This window comes from Leptonotus elevatus, chromosome 1 (assembly GCF_054856555.1).
Source record: "Leptonotus elevatus isolate MCC_2025b chromosome 1, RoL_Lele_1.0, whole genome shotgun sequence".
Classification (NCBI taxonomy): domain Eukaryota; kingdom Metazoa; phylum Chordata; class Actinopteri; order Syngnathiformes; family Syngnathidae; genus Leptonotus; species Leptonotus elevatus.
Window position 1 is genome coordinate 42,313,267 of NC_141239.1, and position 18,728 is coordinate 42,331,994.

The following is an 18,728-nucleotide window of genomic DNA, read 5'->3' on the forward strand; positions in this document are numbered from 1 at the left end:
TGTCCAACTTTTGGACACGCTCCCACATTGAAAAAAGAACATCGGTTAAAAACGTCACAAACAACGCTTTAGATTCGAAAGAGGCATCCTCCACATTCGGTACACCGTGACTTTACTATGTAGTCATGGTTGTATTATAACTGTGTAATAGCGGGATGAACTCCTCTGTCGTTCCTCCGGAGCCCCACCTCCAAAGAATTCACTACTTTCGTTTTCCTCCAGCTCAGCTGGTAACTGTGAACAGGAAGTAAATCCACTCACGCTTAGATCGCTCTCGTCAACCGGCTTGGTCAATTCGCATCTATTCCGCCAAAGTTCCAACGTTGCTTTTATTCCCGTAAAACCAGACTTGACGAGATGTCAGATTTGGTCCTGCACGGGTACCAAGAGGAGGTGGTCCAGGAGGCTCTGCAGGGGGAGAACATTATCGTGTGGCTGCCCACGGGAGCGGGGAAGACGCGAGCCGCCGTCTACGTGGCCCAGAAGCATCTAGAGAGGACGCCCGGGGCCAAAGTTGTGGTCCTTGTCTATACGGTAATGTAAAATAATAATAGTAATGGCAGCTGTCATGGGAAACGTGTAATGGGAAAATGTGCTTTCAACATTAGTGTGTTAATGACAATTGACAATTTTAGTATATCGATATAATATGGAGCCCAATGTGTTTGAAGTATACACAGCAAATCGGTCAGTGTTACATTTCTAGTCTTCGATCAAATATATATGTAAGCAGTGTTATTTTATATATTGCAGGATAAAAAGTGACAACTGTCAGAATGACATTTCCTTGAAATACATTTGTAACAGTAATGTTTAAGTTAGATAACAGTTTGTCTACAGTACAGAGCGTACATTTCAACCTTAATATATTTGTTTTAGTTGTCACAAATTCAACTTTGGGACAGTATTTCAGGGTTGGCAAGCACTTGGCATCATGGCACTATATCAATGCTAAGAATTGTTATAGCCCCATGCAGATAAACCCCATCCAACATTTTATTTGATATTCTAAAATCTATTTTTACCGCTTGAAAAGTGAATGTCTCTACTTCCTTCACTGGTGTACATGAGCGGTCGACTTACTGAAAACTTGATTTAGCGCATATGTGACGTCAATCCCCACAGACGATTGGGCATCAATGACCTCATCCCATATTGTTTCACGGTTAAGTGGTGTTGCAGAATGTTCAAAGATGTCAATGTTTCCCCTTATTACTTTGGTGTTTGAGTACATGTGTTGTGTGCTGATTGGTTGTTCAGTCAAAGGTGTGCTTTAGCTGCTTTATTTGATCATTTGTCAACTATTAGCTAGCTCCAGCACCCATTAGACCATTTTGAGGAATAAGCGGTTGAGAAAATGATTGAATGGATAAAATGTCAAATCAAATATATTTCAAATGATTATCCATGTTTCAGAATTTTTAATGGAAATATATCTGTAATATCAAAACATTGTGCTGGGTCTGCTATACAGTCTTAAACATATTTTCCATCATTTCATGCCATACAATAAGTGATACAAGTATTGAGCAGTGTAGCAAGCTAAGGGATCCCCGCACTGGGTCTTGAACCCATCTCCAAAAGAGATAGTCAAAGGGACTTTATATGACACCATTTACAATGGGTTCATGTCTACTTTGTTTTCTGCTGCCTGCTACTGCGATTAACAGTAATTCAGCTGCCATTAGGGCGGTTTTCTACCGTCAACATAAATGTTGACGTGCCACTCCGGTACTGTACTATAATTGATCTATTTTATGATTCGCCATCTAGTTTAGGTTCTTCTGCTGATCTGTTAGATTGTAAATGCTGTTCAGTACTCAGTTGCAACTGAAGAAAACGGTAACTTGTCAATTTATTCGTAGCTTTTTAGCTCATGAGAATATTTACAAGCCTCTTGATATGTTGGCATAATTTACCTATTGTATGGTCCAGTGGTTCTCAACCGCTTTTCCATGTCTCCCACAAGCAACACGTGTTTCAAACGATCAGCTCACCAGCAAGCTCTGCATGAAGTCTGATAACGATCCTCAGCTGTGTTGGCTGAAGGAGACATGGAAAACAGGCTGGATAGAGGTACTCGAGGACCGGGGTTGAGAACCAGTGGTATAGTCCAGTGGTCTGCAACCTGCGCTTCTTGTGGCTCTTTAGTCTCTCTCCTGTATGGGTTCCCTGTGGATCTCTCTTTCAAAAATAAATAAATAAACAAAATAAAATAAAATACAAGTAGTAATGAATATTTTTTTACATATTTATTTTAATTTTTTTGATAAAATATTATTTACATGATTTAATGATTAAATACAAAATGAATAATTAAATATTCAAAAAAAAAATGTCAAGAGTTCAAATATTTAAGGTAGATGAAAACGTTTTTAAATTGCCTAAAAATGTCCAAAAGGGAAGAGGAAAAGCAGAAAATTACCATGAAATGTCCATAAAATGGCCTAAAACGTCAAGAGTATTCATTTATTTATTTAGGCAGAAAAGAACATGTTTAAAAAGGAATCATAAAATATCCAAAAACAAAAGAAGAAAGGCAGAAAATTACCATAAAATATCTTTGGAGTTGCAAAAAAAAAAAAAGAAGTCAGAAAATAGATTTGTTTGAGGCAGAAAAGGAAACATTCTCAAACTAACTACAAAATGTCCAAAAACAAAAGAAGAAATCCCGAAAATGATCATACAATGTCGAAAAACTGCCAAAAATGTCAGAAAATTAATAGGAAAAAAGGCATAAAAAATGTCCCAAAAAGGAAGAAGAGAGGCAGAAAATTACCATATATCCATAAGATGGCCAAAAATGTCAGAAATTTGACAGAAAGGCAGAAAAGTCTAAAAATGTATGAAAAAGGAAATATAAAAATTACAAAAAAGGTAGAAGCAAATGAATAGGTTGCAGCATATTTCTGTGTTCTGGTGCAGCTCTAATTAGCTATTGGGTCCGACTCCTCAGTATATTAGACTAGCACTAACACACTGTTTCGTTCATCACAATGTTCAAATGTTTTGCCGCTCATGACAGATTTTTAAAAATATATTTATTTGGTCTAAAATGGGTCTTTTGACGGTAAAGGTTGCCGACCCGTGGTATAGTCCGACGGATTTGTTTTGTCCTGGCCTGTGGGGGTCCGGGTCCGGGACATTTCTGGGTGCAGTGGCATATACAAATATCGCTGTGCAAACCCCTGGTCCTGATTGTTGGAATTATTTCATGTTTGTTCTTGGTTGGCTGCCGTCCTCGTTTTGAATGTTGGGGTGGCAGAGAAGAGGGACTGACGGTCACGGAGTAGAGGGGCGCCCGGACGCCTAACCGGTGATGTGCCTCTGGAATTGATCACATCATTACACATGAACAAACAGCGGTTAAATACATAAAATACCGACTTAAAATAATTCTCCTCCCATCGATTTGGCGCTGCATATGGTGCATACTGCATACCCCCTTTTTGCACCGCTGCCTGATCTTGTCTGACCCCGGAAGCTAAGCAGGTCGGGCCTGGTTAGTATAGGCCTACTTGCTGTAAAAATAAAATAAAATAAATAAATAAATACAAAAAATCGAAAAGTTGTAAATCACTAAAGGTAACGTTCGCAAGCTGAGCCCTTACACCAATCCAACGTCGGCCAAATTTGACCAACGCCTACCCCCCGTGGCGTCGGCCTAGATGTCGGCATGTCACGTAGAAAAATGACGTAAACACACACCGCACTGACACCGATTATTACTTACCTTCAGCGCTTGCGAGAAGTAATTCCCCTCCGTACCATCGGCGGCGGTAGTCATTATTCCTTAAGGCAACCGGCAACCTCTTTACTGGGGCAGGATATAATAACGTAAACAACTCATACCGGTGTTGACAGCGGCGCCGGGGTAAACGCGGCGGCCAGCTGGTGAAGCGAAAACGGGTGCTGGAACAAGCTTCGTCCCCTTCTCGTTCCCGAACGCATGGATGTACTCCTTTGTGGCGTATCCTGGACCCTGTCGACTTCTAGATGCTACCGGTTGTCGGTTCACCCGAAAAGCTTTGGCCGTGCTGCCTTCTGCGTTTTGGACGCGATGCCGACCTCCAGCTTCTGAAGGAGCTTTCTCGAGACCGCCGGACGGAAGGGCCATATGCACCCCTGCTGCTCCCACAAGGATCGCGCTGTTAAATGCGCTGTCATTGACAAACAAAACGTTTATTTTGATGGAGTTTTTCCTTTCCAACAACTTGGATCTCCTCTGCCTGACGGAGACCTGGACTGTCGCTGGTGAATTCACCGCTATGGTTGAATTACTACCGCCTGGCTGTGCTTACTTGGACGCTCCGAGGACGTCGGGCCGAGGTGGAGTAACGGCGACTATTTAAAAAAACAAAACAAATTTAAATGTAAACGATGTCTATTTACCACATCGATCACAGCTTTGATGCCACCTTCTTTGAAGTCGGCCAAACTGTCGCTGTGCTGTGCCATTTACCGTCCTCCAAAATACAATAAGGACTTTTTAAACAACTTTGCAAATCTTCTTGCCGAAATAATGCTGAAATTTGATCATATCTTCTTTATAGGGGACTTTAATATTCACGTGTGCTGTCCTGAAAAAAACATAAAGTTGAGTACTGTTTATCCGCGTTGTCACTTGCTCTTCTTGCCCCGTGCGCTGATTCGCTAGCTAACAGCCAATCACAGTGATCAAATGCCCCAGACGCCCGATGCCGATTCAACATGTCGAATTTGCGAATTTTTTCATTCGACAGCAAGTGGCCGCCACCTGAGATGGATGAAAACAGATGGATTTTGCTGCTTAATTCATATTACACAAACACAAATAATTAGAATGCCGTGTTTTGACTATAGGTGCAGAGAAAATATTGTAAAGATTTTTTGGGTGTCATTTACAATTTTAACATTGTAAATGTAGCATCTAAATTTCTTAAATGGACCTATTTCCAATCTGTCAACATTCACTTTTAATAACATGCTGATGCACTTGCACCCAAGCTGAAATTAAGTGCAATAATGGAACCCTCTATGTCAAAATTGGAACTGAACTTTATTAAACTCGATTTAGTTTGGTGTTCATCGTAAAAAGATGTCACGTCTCTATGAATTTCTTCACTTTAACTTAAAAATGACAAAAATGGAGTTCGCCCAATCTCGTTCCGAGCAATGTGATGACTCTTGTTGACGTCCAGGTGGACCTGGTGGAGCAGCACTACAGCAAGGAGTTCCTTCCCGCCCTGGAATGCGACTACACCGTGACGGCGGTGACCAGCGGCAGCGACAAAAAGGACTTTCTGGGCATGGTGCTGCTCGACACGGACGTACTCGTGTGCACGGCGCAGATTCTCCTGAATGCCCTTGGCAGCGACGACGAAGCCAAGCACGTGGAGCTCTCAGGTGAGTCGGCGGAGAACCGGAAGCGACCGCCTGCCGGCACGTTGCCGTGGCAACAGTCGGTAATATCGTGGTAACGTGGTTGCAGACGTCACCTTGCTGGTGGTGGACGAGTGTCACCATACGCACGATAAGACTGTGTACAACAATATCATGAGGCTCTACCTGGAGAAAAAGAGGAGGGGTGAGAAACGGCTGCCGCAGGTACTTGGCCTCACGGCGTCGCCGGGAACGGGAGGAGCCAAAAGTCTGGACAAGGCTGTGCAGAATGTACTACAGGTAGGCACCAACACTTCCCTACACTTGGATTTCATTTCATTTGCATTTCATTGAATTGTTGTTAAATGGAAATTTTTAAGATTGTTTTGCTCATTACTTTCATGCTTAGTATTGGTAAAAATATTTTTCAAAATTATGTATTTTCTATTAAAATATTTTCTTTTTGTAATTGTCATTCAGTTTTTTTTTCCATTTGGATGCAGTTGATTTTTTTGTGAAATTGTCATTCTTTACTTTTACTCTTTACTTTTATTTCTAGATTTGTTTGAAATTTATTTATGTCATGATCTGTATTTGTTTAGTTTCGTATTTGGTTTTGCTTTATGTCTTGTTTTCTTATGGTTCATGTCTTTCTCGATATGGTTTTGTGTCCACCGGTTTGTCAGCCCCTGTCCCTTGTGTCTACCAATCAGGTCCCTCAGCCACTTGTGTCGTGTCCAGGTGTTTCACATTGTCTCGTTACTTTGTTTATCTTTAGGGCCCGTCCACACGAAAGCCAGTTTCAATGTATCCTCACAAGTTTCTTACCGTTTAGGCCGTTCGTCCACACAATGGCACGGTTTCGGAGCTTGAAACCGATCACTTTTGAACCCGGTCTCCAGAGTGGAAAGATTTCAAAAGGCGCCCCGTACGCGTCCGTCTGGACACCATATGCAAGATACTCCTCCAGTGATGACGTAATGGTCGCAGCTCGATGGCGACATTGTCGTAGTTTGATGACGTATGCGCCAATTCTCGAACCGTCAGTCTGTCAACAACAATGGCGGCTAGCCGTGTCGTAGTCGTTTTGCGCAGCCTCCTTAGCTTGCTTATGCTTTTGTAGCAAAATATTTAGCTTCTTTATTCCCACATTCAACAAGCGTTGTTGTACTCGAATCAGCCGCCATTGTCACTTCTCCTGTGTTCGTCTTTTTCATGTTGTTTTAATACATGCAAAGCCATGTTTGTTCTGTAGATTGTAAAAAAAAAAGTGTTCGTCTTCTTCGCTGATTCTTCTACGCTTTCCGTTAACTCCCTGTGGCTGCGCTACAGCGCCACTCCAGTCTTGGCATATACATTACAGCCGTTAAACGTCCTCAGCGTCTTCTTTTGGACACACGCAAGTCTTGAAATGCTTCTGTGTGTACGAGATTTGTTTGAGGAACGAAGCCGGCTTTGCTTCCGTCTGGACGGGGCCTTTGTTCCTGGTTTCTTTTCTGTTCAGTTTTTGTTGGATCATTTCATTGCTTTCAATTGTCGCCCTGGTTAGTAGTCTTGAGCCTGAGTGTTTGTTTCTTTGAATTTGTTTTGGACTTTAGTTTTTTTGATAGTTTCAATTAGACAAGTTTTATTTTTATATTTTGTTAATTAAACATTTTTGTGAGCAGATCTGTCCTCCCTGACTGCTTCCTGCATTTGGGTCCTCAACTCCAAACACACCGTGACAATTTAAGTTAAAAAGCAACAACATTATACATACTAATAATTCTTATTAGTAGTAATTGTAGTATATTTTGAAATTTTAAATATTATTTTGGAGTTTGCTTTTTGTATTACGATTTTGATATAACAAACCCAATTCCCAAAAAGTATGGACACTATACAAATTGTGAATAAAAACCGAATGCAATTATGTGGAAGTGCCAAATTTCTATATTTTGTTTAGAATAGAACGTAGATGACAGGTCAAAAGTTTATACTGAGAAAATGTATCACTTTAAGGGAAAAATATGTTGATTGTAAATTTCATGGTGCCAACAGATCTAAAAAAAAGTTGGGACGGGTAGCAATAAGACGCTAAGTCAACTGCACTTCTAAAAAAAAAAAAAACAGCTGGAAGACCAGTTAGCACTAATGAGGTCCATTGACAACTTAATTGGAGTCTAAAAAGAGCTTCTCGGAGTGGCAGTGTCTCTCAGAAGCCAAAATGGGCAAAGAATCACCAATTCCTCCAATGTTGCGCAGAAAGATAGTGGAGAAATATCAGACCAAAAATTGCAAAACGGTTGAAGTCATCATCTACAATGCATAACATCATCCAAAGATTCATAGAATCTGGAACAATCTCTGTGTGTAAGGGTCAAGGCCGAAATATCATACTGGATGCCCATTATCCGAATTTGTGCTCTTAAACGTGACTGCACCGCAAACAGGAATGTGCACTGTAAGGGAAATCACAGAAAGGGCTCAGCAATACTTCCAGAAAACATTGTGGGGCGCTATATCATACTGACTAAAGAGGACAAGGACAAGCCAGCACTCATCTGTGATGGTATAGGCTTGCATGAGTGCGTGTGGCATGGGCAGCTTCCACATCTGGAAAGGCATCGTCAATGCAGAAAGGTATATTAAGATTGGAGAACAACATCTGCTCCCATCCAGGCATCATCACTTTCAGAGAAGATCTTGCATTTCTCAACACGATAATGCCAGACCACATGCAGCACCAATTACAACGTCATGGCTGTGTAGGAAAAGGATCCGGCCGGGTATTGAAATGGCCAGCCTGCAGTCCACTTCTTTCACTCCTAGAGCACATTTGGCTCATCTTAAAGGAGAAGGTGCAACAAAGAAAGCCCAAGACAGTTGAACAGTTCGAGAGACGCGTGTTAGACAAGAATGGGACAGCATTCCTATTTTGAAACTTGTCTCCTCGATCCCCAGACGTTTGCAGACTGTTGTAAGAAAAAGAGGGGATGCCTCACAGTGGGAGATTTGTTGACACCATGGAATTTCAAATCAACATTTTCCTTTAAAACGATACATTTTCTCAGTTTAAACTTTTGACCTGTTCTCTATGTTCTATTCTGAATAAGATATTAAAATTGGCCACTTCCACATAATTGCATTCGGTTTTTATTCACAATTTGTATAGTGTCCCAACTTTTTGGGAATTGGGTTTGTATTTTGTATTATGTTTTTTTGTTAATTTTTTTTTTACTATAATAAAAAAAGCAGTTTTTAGTTGCCTGTTTAATTTTTACTGTTAAGATTTCGTCCGTTATTATTATCTTTAAATTATGTTTTATAGTATATTATTTTGGGTTGTTAGTAATACACTAGTATACTATTTGGGCGTTTTCATTATTTAATATTCACATAATGGTTTTACTATAAGTTATCTTTGTATTAAATCTTTTACAAGTATTTTTAATTAAATATTACCTTTTATTGTTATTTTTACAATTTTGTTTACATTAGTGTGTGTGTTACTTGTACATACTACATTATGAGGACCAAAATATGTCTTTAACCAACAGATTGAGGACATTTTTGTGAAGTGAGGACATTTTGGCCGGTCCTCACAACTCAAGACCTTTTTTTGGAGGTCAAGACTTGGTTTTAGAGTTTATGTTTGAATTGGGTTGAGGTTAGTGTAAGGGATGGGGGCAATCATTTTTGTCGGTTGGGGTTAGGTGAAGGGGCTAAGAAATGAATTATGTCTATGGATGTCCTCACAATTGTGTGTGTGTGTGTGTGTGTGTGTGTGTGGGGGTGTGTGTGTGTGTGTGTGTGTGTGTGTGTGATCATGGGGATGTTGGGGGGAGGGATGGATTATATTTTTATTGTACTATGGATGCTTTAATTGTTCAGCACCTTGAGTTGCGTTTTAATGTATGAAAGGTGCTTTATAGATAAAGATTGATTTGATTAGTGAAAAAGTACAAACCATCAAAATAACAAAATGATGCAGCACTTAAAATCACCAAGGAATCATTCTATTACTCTGACAGAATTTGACTCCGCGGATGAAAATACTATAAGAGACTTGGTTCAGCAATTGAAACCTTCCACAAGCTGTTTTGACTTAATACCTTCTGGCTTTTTTAAAACTACTGTGAAATCTGTTAAAATCGATTTACAACAAATAATCGACTGCTCACTTCAATCGGGTGAGCTTCCGAAATCTCTGAAACTAGCCGCCGTCAAGTCCATTCTAAAAAAGAGAACGCTCATGGATGTCTCCCTGCTAGCAAAATATAGACCTACCTCAAACCTTCCCTTCTTAACCACAATTCAACTCTCTCAATTTTGTTTTTTAGCTCAAACAGACTTTTGGATCCATTCCAGTCAGGTTTCCGACCTCATCACAGTACAGAAGCAACTCTGATGAAAGTACTAAATGATATAAGATTGAGCAGTGACGCATGGAAGGTATCTGTTATGATTGGTGTCCTGTCTTACTTGTAAGGTTTTGTTTGCACTTGTACTCGTCATCCTGTTCCCTTGTGTCCTCCAATCAGCTCCCCCAGCCCAGCCACTCGTGTCTTGTCCAGGTGTCTCTCGTTGTCTCGTCAGTTGGCTTGTATTTAGTTCCCTGGTTTCGTTCCGTCTTTGTTGGATCATTGTCGCTGTCACCACTATGGTGTTTTGTTGTTACTTAGATTTTTGGTCTTTTCATAACTTTGTTGGTTTTGTTTATTTAGAGTTTTACCCAGTTCCCCTGTTAGTGTTTTTTTGTTAAATAAATCGTTTTCAGTATTACATGCATCCCTGCCATGGTTCTCCTGCCTCCCTGCATTTGGGTCCTCCAACCCCATCGTGACAGAATCGGTACTCGTCTTATTGGACCTCAGTGCAGCATTTGACACAGTTGATTATAATATACTGTTGGACATCCTGGAAACTTGGGTGGGGTTCAATGGAACAGTCCGAAAATGGTTCCGGTCCTACTTGGAGGAAAGGAGTTACTTTGTGACCATTGGAAATTTTGAATCTGATCGAATGGCCATGACATGTGGGGTCCCTCAAGGGTCAGTCCTTGGACCCCTGTTGTTCAGTCTGTATATGTTACCTTAGGGTCAAATGCTTCAGAATGCCAATGTTGACTAGAATAGTTATGCAGATAACAAATGTTCCCAAATGACAGCAGTTCAATTAACGTATTGTGTCACTGTCTAGAGCAAATCATTGGAAAATTTCCTTCAGCTAAAAAGAAATAGGATTGCTGTTATAAAACACCTTGGTCACTGTCTGTCCAAAGACCAAGTTTGAAATCTTGGTGTGCTGGCCTTTTACCAGCTGAAAAACGTATTCAGGCTGAAGGACTGCATGCTCCAAGCAGACCAAGAGAAGCTTCTCCATGCTTTTATCTCCAGCAGACTCGATTACTGTAACGATCTTCTGACTGGACTCTCTCAAAAGCTCATTCAGAACGCTGGTTCTGACCAAAACAAAGAGAGCAGAACACTTCACTCCGGTTTTTAAGGCTGTTTACACTGGCTTCCCCGTCAGCTGTAGAATATATTTCAAAATTCTGCTACTGGTCTATAAATCACTGAATGGTCTGCGTCGTGAATATATTCAACGAGTGGAAGCCAGAGTTCAAAGTAGACATGGTGAAGCTGCATTTAGCTGTTATGCTGCACACAAATGAAATAAGCTGCCAACAGAAGTGACGTCAGCCCCGAGCGTAAATGCTTTTAAATCCAGGTTGAAAACGTTGCTTTTTTCTGTCCTTTTAAACAGTTTTAAATCATGTTTTTTCCCCTTTTATTTATTATTATTATTTAACTTCCTTACGCTAAATGTTTTTAAAGTTTGCTTTTAGTCAATTTTGTAACCTACTTTTGTTTTCTCTTCTTTGCTTCTGAATGTTTGTTGATGCTTATAAACTTGCCTTGCCTCCACTTGCCTTTGTTTGACTCATTCAATGCCATTGACGGCTATAGACGTCAACAATTCATTTGAACTATTTCTATTAGTTTAACATTTTTGTTCCCACTTTTGTTAATGACAGTATGAAAACCTGGAAAAAAAACATTGTACATTTAGAACAGATATAAAATTTGTGATAAATCGTGAGTTAACTATTGAAGTCATGCAATTAATTACAATTAAAAAAATGTAATCGCCTGACGCGATTTAAAATAGAAAAGAAAAGATTATTAAAAATTAGGGGCGTCAGGCGGTTACATTTTTTAAATGTAATTAATCGCATTACTTCACTAGTTAACTCACGATTAATCGCAAATTTTATATCTGTTCTAAATGTCCAATAATAATAAAAAAATATAGGTTTTCATACTCTTGTTAACAAAAGTGGAAAAATGTTAAACTAATAGAAATAGTTAAAATTAATTTTTGACGTCTATAGCCGTCAATGGCAGTGAATGATTTCATATTTATCACAAGTCAAGTCAAATTTACTATTATTTTATTACTACTCTAAATATTTTTCAATTTCTTTGACTATTTAATATTAGTTTTTATGATTTTTTATTTATTTATTTATTTTTTAGTTTTACAGTATTTTTTTTTTGTAGTTTTATTCAACCATTTCATCAAATTTTCCAACATCAACAGCAATCATCATAATGATATAGTACAATAATCAAATGTACATATATATTTAAATTAAGTGTGGTCAAATTGCATGTGTGTGTCAGATCTGTGCCAACTTGGACTGTGCCATCGTTTCCACCAAAAACTTCACAGAGGAACTCAACAGGAAAGTACCCAGACCCATCAAAATCTATGACATTGTGGACAAAAGACCGGAAGTAAGCACGCCACAATTTAGTTCCGACTGCATAATTATAAACGTTAACGGACTGTGTGTGCGTTGGCAGGATCCATTTTGTGACCTTGTGCAGGGGATGATGCGACAGATCCACTGCTTCATGGACCCTCCTCAGGACTTCATCCTCCGAGATTTTGGCACGCAGGAGTACGAGAGCGACATGGTTGCATTGCAGAAGAAAGGTCTCTTATCACATTTCATTGATATATTGCTATATGGATGATTCATGTGGCACATTTTGTCGCAGTTCAAATATTTCTACACTTATACAGTATCTCACAAAAGTGAGTACACCCCTCACATTTCTGCAGCCGTGCAAATGTGAGAGGTGTACTCACTTTTGTGAGATACTATAACTCAGAAGTGTTACATTTGGATTTTTAACTAATAGCTGATTAAGATATAATTGCAGTTTAGTAATGTCTTATGAAAAAAAAAAAGGGATTCTGATTGAATGCTAGTTCAATTTTTTTTGTTAAACTGATTTTAATCCAGATGCGAGCTGGATTGGATTTTTTTTTAATTAAACATGAAAAATCTAAAAATCTGATGTTTATTCTTCAGGTGTTTATTCTTTAAATGCCATTGGATTGATTAGGTTGTGATTTGTTGTGCTGCTTTTGCAGAATCTTATGTTTTGATGCAAAAACTAAATCTGGTTCAGATTTAGTTTTAGTAAGGACTCCCACAATAATACTTTCAAGTCAAATATAGCGTATAAAAACTATGCCTGATACCTGGTTAAACTATTTTAAACTGGTTTGGATTTGACTGTTTTTGTAATAGAAGATGTAACTTTAAACCAATTTCAATCCAGATTGGATTGAAATGATACATTTAACATGCAAATAATAATTTTTAACATGACAACTCTATTTGAACAATGTTTAAATGGTGTCCAATTAGGTTTTTATTTGAAAAAAATATATAAAATTATAAATTTCCACCTTGATAGTGATATAACAAGTGTATTACAGTATACTGTATAAAAACATACTAATCAAATCCAGACTAGATGAGATGCATGATCAAATGCAACAAAAATGTGTGTGTGTGTCTTTTTTTTTTAACATGTTCAGACATTCCTAACTAAATGTCTACAGGTTGCAATTTGTTGTATTACGGAACAGTAACTCCGAATCCAGATTTGATTCCGATTGCACATTTACTTGATGTAAACACTGGATTGTGCTCGTGCAGGTGTGCAGAAGTGCAACAGACGATTGCAACAATGCGCCATCCATCTGCGCGAGTACAACGACGCGCTGCTGATCAACGACGCGCTGCTGATGGAGGATGCGCTTTGTTCTTTGGAGGACTTCTACAGGGGCAGAGAGACCAGCGTCATCGACGACACCGACCGCTTCCTGCTTGATCTTTTCAAAGGTGGGTGAAATTCGAAATTGGCCCGCCATGTATGTCATCTATAGACAACCCATTATCTGGAATCCGGATATAATCCACAATTAACAATTTAACAAAAAATCAGGTCTGATTGCAATTTGCTGCACTAATGCAGAATCCATATTTGATCCAGATTGTACATTTCATCACAAAAAACACATTCACCATGAGAAATTTAATTGAACATGTTCACGTTTAGAAGTCAAATATTACTAGATCAGAATACAAATGACAAATTTGTTGTCCTAATGCTGAATCCAGATTTGATCCAAATTGCATATTGAGTCGTTAATAATTGATTCAAAATCCAGACCCAGATTACACATACAAAAACAAAACAAAACAAAAAATAACTGAAAACTATGTCAGATAAATCAGGTTGCAATTTGTTATAATAATGTTGAATCCAGATTTGAACCAGATTGTACAGAAGTTAACATTTTAAATAAAATAAAAAATCTGGTATTTTTTTTTTTAACTCAAATTTGATCAAATATAAAAACAATAATGACGTTTTTCAGAATCCAGATTTGATCCACACTGCACAAAATTAAACATTTAAAATGAAAAAATCAAATTGAACATATGCAGATGTTTATAACTCATCAGATCACCAGGGGCCTCATGTACTAAGACTTGCGTGACTTTCATACTAAAACAAGCCGTACGTCCTTTTCCAGAAAACGTTGCACGCATAAAAAAATCCAGCTGTACGAATCTGTGCGTACGTACGAATTCAAGCACATTCCTTTCATGAATCTCAATCAATGCGGAAATTGTTAGTAAGAGTACCAGACTCCTCCCTCTCCACGCCCGTACATAAACATGCTAATTAGTATAAACGGGCCTTGCGGGTGGGAATGATTATGATGCATGATAAGATAATCACATTATGAGGCACAGATGAAAAAAAAATGATGTGAGCTGGAGACACCGTCGAGGCCGGTAAAAACTATCATTTTTGGCCAAGCTGTCTTCGGAAGTCAATAACAACCTTCGTGATGAAAGTGCCTTCGGAGTATCGCAGTTAGTGACTAAATGCTGAAGGGGCATCAAATTGTGATCATGGAGGCTTTAAGTTCATTTTAATACAATAATATAAGACAGCCCTCCGCCGCCGCTGATAGCGGATGAATGACGTCTTTAACTCATTCACTGCCATTGACGGCTATAGACGTCAAAAATTCATTTGAACTATTTCTATTAGTTTAACATTTTTTCCCCACTTTTGTTAACGACAGTATGAAAACCTAGAAAAAAAGTATTGTACATTTAGAACAGATATAAAATTTGAAGTTAAATAATTAAGTAATTAAACAAAAAATAAAATATTATTGAAAAATTAGAGGTGTCAGACGATTACATTTTATAATTGTAATTCATCTCATGACTTCAATAGTTAACTCATAACTCATTATATATCTGTTCTAAATGTACAATACATTTTTTTCCTAGGTTTTCATACAACAAAAGTGGAAACAAATGTGAAACTAAAAGAAATAGTTCAAATGAATTTTTGACCTCTATAGCCGTCAATGGCAGTGAATGAGAATCGATCTGATTGTGATCGCGGAGGTTTCAACTTGGAAGACGCGCACAACCCCCGCCCCCTCCCGCGCACCCCACAGTGACAATATTTCGTGGCATGTCCACCGCCGATAGATAAAGGCCATGTTGAATGTTAAGGGGCATCATTGGGTCATTGATCGATTTGTGATTGGAAAACATACGCACACACACACACACACACAACACCCCCCCTCCATGTGCAACCTTGGCACATCTTGTCCACCGTACGACGACGTTTACGTATTCGGCGCATGGATGCAGCCATCGGTGCCCCCTCCCGTGGTGTAAAATTATATCTAAATATATAAATCCAAAATATGGCCACCTGTCCCTCGCCTGCAGATAACCGAGCCAATCTGATGACGTTGGTGAGCGACACGCGTTTCAAAAACCCCAAGATGGAGCAGCTGGAGACCACCTTGCTGAGGCACTTCGATTCCAACGTGGAGTCCAGGGGAATCCTGTTCAGCAAGACCCGCAAGAGCACGCAGTGCCTATGCCAATGGGCTAAAAACAGCCTGCGCTTAGCCGGCATCAAGCCTGCCATCATCACCGGCAGTGCCGCCATGACACAGGTGCGCTAGCTAACTGACTTGGACCCACAAACGTGGAAATACACAATTTTAATCTAGCATGCATGCTTGTAAACATTTCAGGCAATTGACCAACACACATTCATTTATTTTGCTAAACAATTGTCACTTCCCGCAGCACGATCGTGACGAAACCATTCGCAACTTCCGCCTGGGCCGCGTCAACCTCCTGATCGCCACCAGCGTTGCCGAAGAGGGCCTGGACATCCCCCAGTGCAACCTGGTGGTGCGCTACGGCCTGCTGACCAACGAGATAGCCCAGCAACAGGCCAGCGGTCGAGCCCGCGCCCGAGACAGCCACTACTGCCTGGTGGCCCAGCGCGGCAGCCGCGAGGAGCAACGCGAGCACCTCAACACTTACCTGGAGGACCTCACCGCCAGGGCCGTCGAGAGGATCCACCAGATGAGCCCGCCAGAGTTTAGAGCAAAGGCGAGTGAGCCTCATGGCCCGGTTGAATATGAATGAATTGGTCTGAAGAGATTACCGTATTTTTGACCTGCTAAACGATGCAAAAAGTTTGACTTGTAGTCTGAAAAAATACAGGTAGAGCAATTCGATGCTTGTCCACCAGATGACAGAAGGTACAACAGAAGATGTCAACAACGTCTCACCTCAGTTCCTGCTTGTGTCCGCAGATCGCCGAGCTCCAGGCGGAGGCGGCGTCAAGCGACCGGTTGGCAGAAATGCGCTTGGCAGAGAAGAACGGTTGCAACTCGGCCGCTGATGTCCAGCTGCTGTGCGCCAACTGCTTGACGACTGTGGCGTTGGGCATCGACATCCAGCTGTTGGACAAAATGCATTACGTCAACGTCAACCCGGAATTCAGGTCAGCTCACATCCACATTTTTGCTAACCAGCCCGATCCACTCAGCATTTCACTGGCGTTGGGACGAAATGTATAAATTTTTTCAAAAATCGATGCTCTTGTTTGTTTGATAACAGTCAAACATGGCCGTTTTGGGATCTCCTGAAAAGTGACAATTTTGGAGGTACCTGACATCAGCGATTTTGCGTTGGCCGTTTTGATCTAAAATTGCTTCCTCCAAATGTATTTTTCCATTTTCTAATCATTTTGCTTAACCACTAATTGCTTAATTGAGTTATTGTAAATAATCAAATAAAAATGTCACCTTACGTACACATATATATTGTATATATTTCGTTATTTCGTTAAATAAATATTTTGAATATTTTTAAAAATATACGTTTGGTTTTTGTGTATTTGTAATCATTCATCTCATTTAATGACTTGTTGACTGAATTATTATAAATAAAACAAATGTGGATTTCAAAAATGCATTTTATTTAATATTTGATCATCAGCAAAATTTTATTAGAAATTAATACAACCTAATTAATCCAACTTAATAAAAAATTAGAATGAATTATGTATTAAAACAAATTTACATGAATTTATTACTTTTTAATTATATATATATAGTTTCATTTTTTTTTCTTGAGCTTTTTCTGGTTTGTTGTGAGAAGAAAAATGGTATGGCAACCATAGGACGGCAAATAGCATAGCAAGTGATGTTTGACATGAATGTGTGCTCTCAGGAGTCACTACGACAGAGGCTCCCTGGTCGTTTTGCCTAAGACGTTTGAGGACTGGGAGCCAGGCTGCATCATCAAGTGCAACAACGGCAACTGCAACAAGGTAACAGCAGCCCACCTGGGGCATAACACAGACAAGGTTGTACTGTACATGTAGCCGGTCAAAACGCATCAGGCAGCCGCACTGCCGCAGTAATATTAGTCATTCTTTGCAGAGGAAAAACATTCTAAAAATTGTCCCACAATGCTTTGCATTGCAGCAATGGGGCTATGAGATAAAGTACCGCAAGGTGGCACTGCTGCCCAACGTGGCCATCAAGCACTTTGTCCTGCAGACGCCCAGGGGCAGGACCACGGTCATGAAGTGGAAGGACGTCCCATTCACTGTGGAGCACTTCAGCTTCAGCGAATACTGCCAGCAACACCTTCCGGATGAATAACAAGCTAACGCTGATTGTATAAAAGGCTCCTAGACATTTTGTGTTTATTGTTAGGAGCATAGCCGTTTCTTCCTATAGGCCAAGTAGGCGGCTGCCTAGGGCCCCCAAGCCACCAGGGGTCCCCCAAGATCTGTAGTCTCTATAGCTCTGCAGTCTTGCCTGAGGACGATTCAAATGTCCTGTCTTTATCTGTCTCTAATATTTATTACATTCCCTTTATGCTTAAAAAACAAACATCGGATATAAATACAATTAACTGTGATGATAAGCAATGGCTGGTGTTACTTCACTATCTGTGAGAATGATTGACAGCTACCCATCTACCTTTCCCATTCGAGAGAGTACTAAACAAAACAGACCGTAATGGCATCAAAAAGAAGTTCTCTCAACGGCGCGGAAAAACGGAAGAAAAATAATACTGAAGAAGAAAAGCGGTCAAAAGAGAAAAGTAAGGCACTAGCGAAACTTTTTTAGCAAGTTTATTTGTTTTGCTAGCCAGCTCGCTAGCATCGGGCATTTATTCATAGATGTTAACCTTCCCTTGGCCAGCCCCAAGTTCAACTAGTATAATATGTAAATTATTAAATACCTGACTTGTTGCACTTTAAGACAATTCAAAATCATTTTAATTTATATTCACAATTATTGAATATCATTATGAAAATACTTTCATCTCTTGCTGATGTCAATGTTCGTGTAACACTAAAGTGATTGTAACACGTGTTACTTTCATTAATAAACTAAATCATTTAATCAGTTACTTCATCCGCAATTTTTTTTTTATTTAATGTTTGTGGAGTTGTTATCATGTCCTTGATGGTTTAGAAGAATGGATGTTCCATATTTAATATCGAATAGAATGTGGTATCTTAAAAGACCATCTAAAGCACGTTTCCCTTCTCAAACTCATCTGATCTATGATCAGCCCATCAGCAAGCTCTGCATAAGCCTGATTGATTGGAATCAGCTGCGTTGGAGCAGGGAAACATCCAAAACCTGCAGGA

General features: G+C 39.6%; 2 protein-coding genes across 4 annotated transcripts; one reads left to right on the forward strand and one right to left on the reverse strand.

The window, feature by feature from the left end:
- Positions 1 to 39: 39 nt before the first annotated feature.
- Positions 40 to 18,484, forward strand: dhx58 (DEXH (Asp-Glu-X-His) box polypeptide 58). Of its 2 annotated transcripts, none has more exons than XM_086059742.1 (11): positions 40 to 534; positions 5,181 to 5,385; positions 5,471 to 5,661; positions 12,030 to 12,143; positions 12,213 to 12,345; positions 13,364 to 13,549; positions 15,479 to 15,711; positions 15,848 to 16,159; positions 16,366 to 16,556; positions 17,288 to 17,387; positions 17,545 to 18,484. In XM_086059742.1, the coding sequence occupies exons 1-11, from the start codon at positions 358 to 360 to the stop codon at positions 17,722 to 17,724; spliced, it is 2,022 nt and encodes a 673-aa protein (XP_085915868.1). In that variant the 5' UTR covers positions 40 to 357; the 3' UTR covers positions 17,725 to 18,484. The 2 variants fall into 2 exon arrangements, with proteins under 2 accessions (XP_085915868.1, XP_085915874.1); XM_086059748.1 differs by lacking the exon at positions 40 to 534 and adding an exon at positions 3,820 to 4,329.
- On the reverse strand, positions 2,392 to 4,624 carry LOC147182270 (uncharacterized). Of its 2 annotated transcripts, XR_015090538.1 has the most exons (4): positions 4,419 to 4,624; positions 4,302 to 4,344; positions 3,734 to 4,160; positions 2,392 to 3,327 (listed from the first exon to the last, which is right to left on the reverse strand). XR_015090538.1 is itself a non-coding variant. In XM_086059760.1 (3 exons), exons 1-3 carry the CDS (start codon positions 4,456 to 4,458, stop codon positions 3,815 to 3,817), a joined length of 429 nt encoding a protein of 142 aa, XP_085915886.1. In that variant the 5' UTR covers positions 4,459 to 4,624; the 3' UTR covers positions 2,392 to 3,814. The 2 variants fall into 2 exon arrangements, 1 of the variants encoding a protein (XP_085915886.1); XM_086059760.1 differs by having other exon boundaries at positions 2,392 to 4,160.
- Positions 18,485 to 18,728: the final 244 nt, after the last annotated feature.